Raw genomic sequence first — 11095 nt, 5'->3', positions numbered from 1 at the left:
ACACACACGTTCTGCCTGGCTTCTGTCAGTGTGGGGGAGACACCTCACAACTCCCCTCCCCCCGTCTTTCAAAATGCAAAGGGATGTAAGCTGTCTGCTTGGCAATTTGGCTTCATGGCACCCTACAGGTGGCCAGTCGGCATTGGTGAGTATAGCCCAGGAAGTGACCCAGGAACACAAACACTGCCATCTAATTCCATAAAATGACATAATACACACCCCAGTATTGAAGTAAGCAAAGCAAAACTTAGTATACGTGACCGACCAAAGGGGTTATCATCTTCATTGTCACTAGTTTCAGCAGTTAACAATTTGGATAACTCTCACACATGTTCACTCACACTCACACTCACTCACTCACACACACTCACTCACACACACACACTCACACACACACACACACACACGTTCACTCACACACACTCACTCACACACACACACTCACTCACACACTCACTCACACACACACACACACTCACACACACTCAGTCACTCACTCACAGGAGAGGAATGTATTTTTCAGTTTCCATGATCTTTAATAAAAAGGCAGCCATAGTGAGATGAGTCAGTGAGTCTATTGGTATAGAGACAAAAAGCATTAAAACACAGAATACAAGCCCTAGATAGGCCTGGAGGTGAGACAGATCTATCGAAATACTCAACCTAGATAGATCTGTCTTTACTCCTGACCTATCACAGTAGATTCTACTTTTAGTAATGTCACTCATCATCATAGCGTCACTCAAGTAAGTCTAACGCTCTAAACATGTCACCATAGTAATGCACCACACCCACCCCCTATACACACACACACACTCTCACACACACACTGCCCCAAAGGGTTCTCCCCCTTTAGAACCGGAGTCATGGTCTAGTCCTCTAGAACAAGGTTGAGCTGGTGGACCATTCAGGTTATATTTTCCCTCTCTCTGAGATGAACCACCCTCCCATCGCCAATAACCTTATCTGAGACTAGAAGACTTGGGGTACCTCCCCAAGCTAATGCCTACACTTCAGCTCAGAGGACCAACACAGTCTCGTGGCACGCAGACAAACTGGGTTCAAACCCCGGGCTTCCCCTCTCTCAGAGCAAGCTGGGGTTCTCCAATTCTAGCAGGTCTCTAGTACAGACCAACCAGAGCAGAGGGAGGAGTCCACATGTGTGTTTATAGGGATGTGTTCACTTGGGCCCAAAATTAATCTGTCTCTCCACACACACACACACACACACACACACACACACACACACACACACACACACACACACACACACACACACACACACACACACACACACACACACACACACACACACACACACACACAAAAAACAAAAAAAACTAACTACAAAGGAAAAGTTCACAGGTATTTAAATATTCAGGGTTAAAAGTAAATATGAATTGGTATAAGTTAGCTTATAACGTTAATATATAAATCACAACTAATGTTTAAAGGGCTAATTAAAAAGGAGCATGCAGAACACCTCTCCTGTGTGTCAAAGGACAAAACACAGCCATCTTGGCTCTGGTCTTGGCTGCTCTCAGATACAAAATGAACACCTGTCCTAAACACACAGACTAGGATCAGGTCAGGGAGCAAGTGAGTGTGTGTGTATACAGGTGGCTCAAAGACACACATACACCCTTTACCTCTCCATTGGACAAACTAACTGAGTGGTCAACAGAATTCAAAATTCACATCTTTGGAACACGCGCGGACCATCCTGCTTTGGTTGGTACAATGCATTCGAAAAGTATTCAGACCCCTTGATTTAAAAAAAAAAAAAAAAACATTGTTACGTCCTTATTCTAAAATGATTTAAATGAAAAAATGTCCTCATCAATCTACTACACACAATACCCCAAAATGACAAGTGAAAACATTTTTTTTTTTTTTTAAGTTTGCATTTTTTATTTATTTATAATACCTTATTACATAAATATTCAGACCCTTTGCTATGAGACTCAAAACTCAGCTCAGGTGCATCCCGTTTCCATTGATCATCCTTGAGATGTTTCTACAACTTGGTGTCCACCTGTGGTAAATTAATTTGATTGGACATGATTTGGAAATGCACACACATCTATATAAGGTCCCACAGTTCACAGTGCATGTCAAAGTAAAAACCAATCCATGAGGTCGAAGGAATTGTCCATAGAGCTCCGAGACAGGATTGTGCCGAGGCACAGATCTGGGGAAGGGTACCAAAACATTTCTGCAGCATTGAAGGTCTCCAAGAACACAGTGGCCTCCATCATTCTTAAATGGAAGAAATTTGGAACCACCAAGACTGTTCCAAGAGCTGGCCACCTGGCCAAACTGAGCATTCGGGGGAGAAGGGCCTTGGTCAGGGAGGTGACTAAGAACCCGATTGGAGCTCTGTCAGAGCTCCTCTGTGGATATGGGAGAACCTTCCAGAAGGACAGCCATCTCTGCAGCACTCTACCAATCAGGCCTTTATGATAGAATGGCCAGACAGAAACCACTCCTCAGGAAAAGCCACCTAACAGCCCATTTGCCTAAAGGACTCAGACCTTGAGAAACAAGATTCTCTGGTCCGATGAAACCAAAATTGAACTCTTTGGCCCGAATGCCAAGAGTCACGTCTGGAGGAAACCTGGCACCATCTGTGGCAGGGATTGGGAGATTAGTCAGGATCGAGGGAAAGATGAACGGAGCAAAGTACAGTGAGATCCTTGATGAAAACCTGCTCCACAGCTTGAAATGATCTGCAGAGAAGAATGGGGAGAAACCCCCCAAATACAGGTGTGCCAAGCTTGTAGCGTCATACCCAAGAAGAATTAAGGGTGTAATCGCTGCCAAAGGTGTTTCAACGAAGTACTGAGTAAAGGGTCTGAATACTTATGTAAATGTGCTATTTCAGTTTTTATTTATAATAAAATTTCTAAACATGTTTTTGGTTTGTCATTATGGGGTATTGTGTGTAGAATAATTATTTTAGAATAAGGCTGTAGCGTAACAAAATGTGGAAAGGGGTCTGAATACTTTCCGAATGCACTGTATGTGCTACCGTAGGCTCAGGTGTCACCACTGAGTCCATAGCAACAACACCCTCTCTCCCCTAGCAACATCCCCGTCTCCATAGGAAGAACCATGTCAGTCTCTACAGACAAATTCCCCTGGCAACACCACCTTGTCTTCATAGCAACAATGAAAGCACCCCAAGTTAGGGTTCTATAAAACTCTCAGAAGTATGTCAGCCAGTGGTGTGTGTGTCTGTGTAAAGAGGTATCAGTGGTTCAGTGGTGTATCACTTTAATCTCAAACTTCAGGGGGTGAACAAGCTCTCCCTCTCTTCGTTCTCCTCCCCCCTTCCCCTGCCCCTCTTTCAGTCTTCTCTCCCCCCTTCCTCTACCCCTCTCTCGGTCCTCTCTCCCCCTTCCTCTACCCCTCTCTCGGTCCTCTCTCCCCCTTCCTCTACCCCTCTCTCGGTCCTCTCTCCCCCTTCCTCTACCCCTCTTTCTCCCCCCCCCCCCCCCCCCCGTCTATTTCTGGATCTGGAAGATGAAGAGTCGAAGGTTGATGTTCTTGGCAGCCAGTAGTTTGTTACACTCCACAGAGTCGGTGATGGGCAGGGGGACGTAGTCTGTCTCGTTGGTGTCGTTGCTGAACGCGTGGTGGTGGATCACAGGCTTGATCCTCACGTCATCGTACGGACCTTTCAACAGCAGGAAGGAACACTCTATAGCGGAGTTCACCTACAGAGAGGAGGAGGGTTAGCGAGAGAGAGTGTGTGTACGTCAGTGAGTGTGCGCGCATAAGTTCAGTGAGTGTGTACCTTGCTCTTGAGGATGAGCTGGAAGGAGAGGGTGCGTTTGCAGGAGAGGTTAGGGTTGCGTTCAGAGTCGTTGACCCTGGCCTTCAGAACCCAGGTTTGGTTCAACACGGTGAAACGAGGAGTCTCATAGTACAGACGGGTTATAAAGTCATCGGTGCGGTACGGCCGGAACTGGACCTCTGCGCAGGGGAGAGGGAGGAATGAATTAGAGAGATCCATGTTTTCTATGTGTGTGACTGGTCCTTCAAGAACGATAGGAACGATTGTCCTGGTAGTCAGGTATGGTGTGTAAGACAGTGCGTACTGTGTACCTAGCCTACCTGTGAAGCCAATCTTCTCGTAACAGAGCAGGGAGAATATAGAGTTGTAAAGGGTTAGTTCTCTGCGGTGGCTCTGGTCCATCTCCCCCAGGATGCCCATCAGCTCTGTGCCAGTCTTGGTGGGGTGGCAGCACTCCTCCTCGTGGGCCGGCAGCTCGTGGAACGGCCCCTTCCACGGGCAGCCAATCCGCTTGTACTTACACTGTGTCACCCTGGCAACATATCAGGAGGTGGGAGTTTAGGGCCAATCATAAGGAGGAATAAGACCATAAGCAAATTTGTTTTGTGTCTTTCAGCCAGTCCCAAATTGCTTCCTACCCTTCCCCCTTGGTCCAACCCCCTAGTTTCTGCAGATCTGTAAGGAATATGGTACAATCTCCACCACTGCACTGCTTATACCCATCACCCTATAGATCTACAAACATGGAGGGGTTAGGGCAGAGGGGGAGGGGTAAGAAGTGATTTGGGACCGGCTGTATAATTACTGCTGGTTGTCAGTAACACCTGCAGCAGGGTCATCTGATCGTCATAACAACAACAGAACAGGCACGCACACACACCCTGTAATCAGTTTGGTCAGTAAGTAGATCAGCTGTTTTCTTTTCAGAAGAGCAGCAAGTCATATCCCCTCCCTCCCCAAGGCCTAAGCAAACCATGTTTCTACAAATACATTGTAGGTCCCCACGAGGATAGAAAAACAAAGTGTGTGTGTGCGTGAATACCAATGAGGTGAGTACCTGTCTTGACACTCCTCTCTCTGGTGCCTCTCTAGGCTGGAGCGAGGGAACTGTTTGAGACAGAAGGGGCAGTCTGTGGGCAGCTCACTCACAGCCTTCTCTACAGCCAGGTTCCTACAACACAGGGACTTACTGATCTCACACCTAAAGGGAGAAGGGGGGGGGGGTAATCAATCAACCAGTCAATCCAATTATATTTGTATAGAGAAGCGGTTACTAATCTCACACTTAAAACAGAGTCACCTAAATCAGTCAATCACTCACTCAATTCAACTGTATTTATAAACTGTGTGTACAGACCTGCAGTTAGGACACGTGGCCTGCTCCTCTTTCAGACGAGAGTCAGCCAGCAGGTGGATGAAACAGCCAGCACACATCAGGTGACCGTTGGTGCACTGTAGAGCAGAGAGGAAATAGTTAATGTAGGTGTGTTTGGTGTGTCCATACTGTGGATAGTCGTCTTTATAAATCCGTGTTCATACGCTATAGAAAAATGCATAGTACAGAGAATGGCCATCTTTTCTAACCAGTCTTTGGGGGTGGGGAGAGCAGGTGTTATTTGAGGGCATACTACTCAGTACCAAACCACAGTAATGACACAGGTGTAAACTGGGTGTGAGGCAGGCAGTTCATTCAGTGTTACATGCAGATGTGTTGGGGTTTGCCTATTCCTAACTCCTAGGGGGCAGCCTGGGATCCACACATCTGTATCTGTTCATGTCTTGTTGTTGGCTAATCTGAATAGAATCGGCAGCCATTTCAGACACCTAGCTATCTACATCCAGATGATTTATAGATCAGATCATCTCTCTGCACTGCGCTGAGCTCTGGCTAACCCTCCTGAACAAGTTAGCTACAGAGTTAACGTAGCTGCTAGGCTGCGGCCCTGGGCCCTACAACTCTTCGCCTGTCGTTACAGTCCATGACAGGTGGTGCTCAGTCTACAATGTCTTCAACCCCCACTTCTTGCCTGACAGCCTAGTTAGCTAACTAACAGACATGTTAGTTAGGCTTACTTCATACGAAGTTAGCTAGCATTGACAAGAGGGCCAAAGTCAATAGGCCAGGGACAGACGTGTTTGTGACAGTATTTACCTGATACACGGAGGCTTTGGGCAGGTCTAGGCATACAGTGCAGCACAGGACTGAATACAGCCTCTCTTCCAGCTTTCCCGACTCTCCCTCCGGCAGTCTCATCCGCTTCTTGGGCGGCGGCTCGTCCGGATCCGACTCGGGACCGAGCCCCTCTCCTCTCCGGATGCTCACCTCCTCCAGCATAGACGGCCCCCCGACGACTGCCTCCAGGGCTGCCCCCACCGCCACAACACCCAGGCCGCCTGAGGAGGAGCCTGGGGTGGCCGCGACGCCCACCTCTCCCCGCTCTTCCACCGAGGACATGGTGGGTGGTGGTGATTGTCAGGCGTTAGCTAGCTACCCGTCACAAATGTTACCTAGCTGGCAGGTTTAACGTCACAGGCAAGGGAAAACCAAGCCACCCAGCTCAGGGTCAGTTGGCTAGCTAGATAGCGTGCCTGTTCGTAGGCAATGTTACGCAATAACGCGCTTGGAATTTAGAATCACGAACCCTCGCGTAACGTTCTGGAATATCCTAAATTGTTATTTGATTATCGTTTTTTGTAGATGGATATTTAGCGATGTTGGCAGATAAGCGAAATTCAGCTAGCTACTAGGCTATAGGTATCAAGCTCACAAAACACTCCAGTTCTCTCCGCTGTCTAGCTATAACAAAACACCCCGTCAGATGTTTTTGTGTTGACCATTATTTTATTTGCCGTGCCAGCGCGTGAGCGGACGTTCAGCAACTGCCCGGTTCGGCTGATCGGTTAATGGCTTTACCCCTGTACCAGCTCACTATCCACCGGCCCCCGGGAAGTGTCAGTTTTGGAAAAAGCAGAGATATGTTCAGACAGTTCGCTGGGACTACTCTCTAACTACACAGCCATCTTTGTTTTTCTCCTGTCCGGACGGTCGCCTCTTCCTCTCCCCGACTTCACTACACCCTAGCTCGGCGCTAAGGATTTCCGATCCTTACTGGTGTTACTCAGCCAAGGTCACAAAAAAACTAAGCCCGAGTTTCGGAGAAACTGTCAATATTTTGCCAGTAGCTGTTATGGCCTTTCTTGCCAGTCCCTGGGCTGCATCGCGGATTGGCTATCAGTGGAATGTTTTGTTGTATCAGATGACTTGGGGGGGGGGGGGGGGGGGGGGGAGAGTGTGGATGCGCATGCGTAGTGGCTGTCTGCAGGGTCAGCGTGGTCGGACCAGTGACTGAATGAATATACTGGTAGGATGAATTTAACTAAAATGGGGCACGTCACCTCACCAGCATGGCGTCACCTTCCTGGACACAGCCAGAAATGGCCAGACACATCATGCTACCAGAAAACCCTTGGTTGACCCTGCCCTTGCACAATATACACTGTGCAAATCATGAAGAACACCTTGTAATATTGTGTTGTACTTGTACTCCTCCTTTTGCCCTCAGAACAGCCTCAATTTGTTGGGGCATGGACTCTACAAGGTGTCAAAAGCGTTACGTGGCGATGCTGGCATATGTTCAATGCGTCACACGGTTGTGTCAAGTTGGCTGGATGTTCTTTGGGTGGTGGACCATTCTTGATACACACGGGAAACTGTTGAGCGTGAAAGACCAAGGTGTGTTGCAATTCTTGACACATTCAAACCAGTGTGCCTGGCACCTAGTACCATAGGCCGTTCAAAGGCACTCAAATATTCTGTCTTGTCCATTCACCCCCTGAATGGCACACATACACAATTCATGTCTCAAGGCTTAAACATCCTTATTTAACCTGTCCCCTCCCCTTCATCTACATTGGTTTAACAAGTGTCCTCAATAAGGGATCAAAGCTTCCACCTGGATTCACCTGGTCAGTCTATGTCATGGAAAGAGCAGGTGTTCTTAATGTTTTGTACACACAGTGTAGGCTAGCCTACAAACAGTGCTAACAATAGGCCTATCCTTCATTTGTCAAATGATGTAGGCTAATAGACTGATACATTCAGTGATAGGCCACCCCCAGAGGACCCAGTTTTTGTGATCTTGTTAAGGATCATTACACTGTTATTACACTATTTGGTCACTCAAAATAAAATACTCTCAAAGGAAAACTTTGCCATAAATGTTTGTCTTGTATCTGAAACACCCATATTAACTCGTGAGCCAGAGAAGAAAGTGAGCAGGTGGGGTTAGAGTTTGAGTAAGCCTTGTCTGTCTGTTGTGTAATTCTGTGAGTGTCGATGGTAGTTATTACGACCATTCTATTTAGGTTTATGTGTTTGAGAATTGAGTTATGCAAGGGGACGGTGTGTGTGTGTTAAATCTATAGCTTCCTTTAGTTTCAATCATGGGACTCTTTTGTTGCCGTTTTTTCTTTACTGTATTTGACTGTATTCATTTATTTACTGTATTTGACTGTATACATTTTCTTTATTGTATTTGACTGCTTTATGTTGTTTTACTGTATTTTACTATATTCATTCACAAGAGTGAAACCTTCAGTCCCTTCCCCCATCTTCCAGTTGTGCCAATCCAGTTGCTGTGAGGTGTTTATGGGGGGTGACAGCTGTCAATCAAAATGGCTGAGCAACCCAGGATATCCTCAGGGCAGGAAAGGGGAGCTAGTCTGAATAGTGTGTGGAAGGGTTTGACTTGAGATTGCAGTTTTGTGTGTGTATGTCGGCGTGGGTGGGTGGGGTTGTTAGACGTGTGTGCGTGTGTGTGTGCAGGGGCAGAATGTCATGGTATCAGTTGTCTGATCAGGCACCGTAGGGTCGTAGCATGTCTTTGGCCAAAGGGACATGCCTTAAATGAGCTAAATGACATGGTCAGAGACCAATATCTGCTATTCGCGTGCGTGCGAGCACACACACACACAAACACACTCACACACAAGTTACTCAGCAGTCACTACCCTACCATCAATCGTCAAACAAGATTAATATGTAGCATATGTACACAAAACAGTTCCCTTTCCCCTTTACACCCAGGAGGAGACAGGAAGTGAACCTGCGCCACAAAAGTCACACTGCCATTGGTGACACCCATCATCATCACCTCCCTCTCACACTGAACCACTCCAAATACAACTCAACTCTTACTTAACAACTTAACTTAACAATTTAACTTACTTGCCAACTTAACTTAAAGACATGCTCCGGATCTTTGGCGACTAGTAAGTATTTTTGAAACCTCCTGCTTTGAGCTGGATCGGTCAATGTGTAGTTCATACATGCATAATCTATGAGCAGAATTACTGTTTAGCCACAAAATCCCTAGTTTGAAAGCAACTGTTTTTCTGGAAGCTGTGCTGCGCCATTTTCTCCACATTTCCCCCCACATGGGCCAGCACCCTAGATATTCGAGTTCAGCCAATGAGCTTCAGCCCCTCGCCATTTGAGTGACAGCTAGCAAGAGGCACATCATACACACAAATAGAGAGAGAGAGCAATGACGTGTAGTAGTAAGCAATTTTCAGGGAACACTTTTGCCTCATGAGCGTTGCTTTCAGAACTACTGGCTAAAAAGTATACAAAAGTACCAAAGAATCTCTTTAACTTACCCTGGCTATAGTCAAATCCACAAGACTACATATCACAAACCAGAGGAGGCTGGTGGGAGAAGCTATAGGAGGACAAACTCATTGTAATGGCTGGACTTTAATCAATTGAATGGTATCAAACATAAGGAAACCACGTTTGACTCTGTTCCATTCATTCTCTTCCAGTCATTATAATGAGCCCCTCCTCCAAGAACTCCCCCCACCAGCCTCCTCTGCCAAAAACTGTCTCGGGGATTCGGTTGTGGTTTTATTGAGGGGTTATCATCGACATCACATACCTACATTCTCCACATTGCAATAGTGATTTGTAGTTTCCTCAGATACCACTATAGCTAGCGTTTCCCTCAGTATACACCAGGTGGTGCCAATACGCCAAAAAATGCTATTGTTCTGGAATTGAATCAAAAGCATATCACATCTATACAGTGTTCGTCTATGTCGTGACCTGTTTTTTTATACTGCTGTTCTTTTCACTAATTAACCTTATTATTGAAAATGTCATATTTATTTTCTCTATAAGTATAACGTTTTTTGGGAGGTATAGCAAACTATGTATATTTTTTTCTGCTGTTTTTATTATGCTGAAACCAAATTGCTCTGCAATGGGCCAATAGAGAATCTGAATCAGCCAATTAACCATTGTTGGCTACATATGTTGAAAATGACTGTATCAAATATGTGTTATATCTAGCGTTTTCTCTCCTCACCACATCCGCTGTGACTGAGCAGAGATGAAGGATGCAGAGGAGACAGTGAGCAACACTGTGTGTATCTGTGTGTATATATGTATGTGAGTGTATGTGTGTGTGCGCGTGCATGCATGTGTGTTGAGAGACTGTGTGTTGAGGGGCTGTTCGATGGTGATTGTATTAAGCTAAACAATACAAGGTCGTCAGAAAAACATTTAATGGCTGAGAAAGAGAAAGGGAGATGGAGGGAGAGTTCGAGAGAATGGGAGGGAGAGATGGAGGGAGAGGGAGGGGGCGATATAGACAGGGAGGGAGGGTGTGAGGAAAAGGGAGAGAGAGAGAGGCTGAGAGGGGAAGACAGTATCTGGTATATCTAGTAGGCCTCGAGGAGGAAAGAGGAGAGGATGGGGGTGTGGCTTAGGTTATGACATTCACTGAGAGAGAGAGAGAGAGAGTTCTGTGTGTGTGTGTGAGAGAGAGAGAGGGAGAGATAGGGAGACAGGGAGGAGGGCTAAGTATGTATGTGACAGAGAGGATGAAAATGAGATGGGGACAGAGAAGAGGGCTGTGTGTGTAAAAGAGAGGGAGAAAAATAGGGAAATATAAGAGAGCTGTTTTTGATAGAGGGAAGGAGAAAAAAAGAGATTGAGGGAGGGCTGTTTTGAGGATGTGCTTGAAAACGGAGGAGGGAGGAGGCAAAGGAGAGAACTGAGCTGAGAAAAATCTGTCTGATCCGCACACTGGTCTCTGCGATAGAGGAGAGAGGGAGGAGGAGAAGAGAGGCGGAAGAGAAGAGAGGAAGAAGAAGCGAGAGAACACAGGACTGCACAGGGAGGTACTGCTGTCATGGGTTGCGTTATTCATAGCTATGACAGAGGCGTGTGTATGAGTTTGTGTGTGTGTATGTATGTATGAACAATTAATGTATTACACTGTTTGTGTGCATGCA

General features: G+C 46.4%; 2 protein-coding genes across 6 annotated transcripts in view; one reads left to right on the top strand and one right to left on the bottom strand.

Annotated features, from left to right (window-relative positions):
* Positions 1-3479: 3479 nt before the first annotated feature.
* cyhr1 (cysteine/histidine-rich 1) lies at positions 3480-7062 on the bottom strand. Of its 2 annotated transcripts, none has more exons than XM_036953158.1 (6): positions 5952-7062; positions 5157-5251; positions 4857-5000; positions 4111-4331; positions 3800-3978; positions 3480-3719 (listed from the first exon to the last, which is right to left on the bottom strand). In XM_036953158.1, the coding sequence occupies exons 1-6, from the start codon at positions 6252-6254 to the stop codon at positions 3507-3509; spliced, it is 1155 nt and encodes a 384-aa protein (XP_036809053.1). In that variant the 5' UTR covers positions 6255-7062; the 3' UTR covers positions 3480-3506. The 2 variants fall into 2 exon arrangements, with proteins under 2 accessions (XP_036809053.1, XP_036809054.1); XM_036953159.1 differs by having other exon boundaries at positions 4120-4331; positions 5952-7059.
* Positions 7063-10563: 3501 nt separating this feature from the next.
* Positions 10564-11095, top strand: part of arhgap4b (Rho GTPase activating protein 4b) — a 31034-nt gene continuing 30502 nt past the window's right edge. Inside the window, exon 1 of one of the 4 annotated variants that reach the window (XM_036953157.1) lies at positions 10564-10981. The gene's annotated coding sequence lies outside the window, so the exon portion shown is untranslated. The remainder of the gene's footprint in view (positions 10982-11095) is intronic. The other 3 variants (XM_036953155.1, XM_036953154.1, XM_036953156.1) reach the window with 3 other exon arrangements.

Source organism: Oncorhynchus mykiss, chromosome 18 (genome assembly GCF_013265735.2).
Source record: "Oncorhynchus mykiss isolate Arlee chromosome 18, USDA_OmykA_1.1, whole genome shotgun sequence".
Taxonomy (NCBI): Eukaryota; Metazoa; Chordata; class Actinopteri; order Salmoniformes; family Salmonidae; genus Oncorhynchus; species Oncorhynchus mykiss.
Note: the sequence above shows the minus strand (reverse complement) of the source record. Positions and strands in the feature narration are given on the sequence as shown.

What these genes read in the sequence shown, in the direction of transcription:
- cyhr1 (XM_036953158.1), bottom strand. Translation starts at nt 6,254, where the DNA reads ATGTCCTCGGTGGAAGAGCGGGGAGAGGTGGGCGTCGCGGCCACCCCA. An exon ending in CCAAAGCCTCCGTGTATCAG is followed by an intron (nt 5,252 to 5,951) that starts GTAAATACTGTC and finishes TCTGCTCTACAG; the next exon opens with TGCACCAACGGTCACCTGAT. An exon ending in TGGCTTCACAGGTAGGCTAG is followed by an intron (nt 3,979 to 4,110) that starts GTACACAGTACG and finishes TCCCCTGCGCAG; the next exon opens with AGGTCCAGTTCCGGCCGTAC.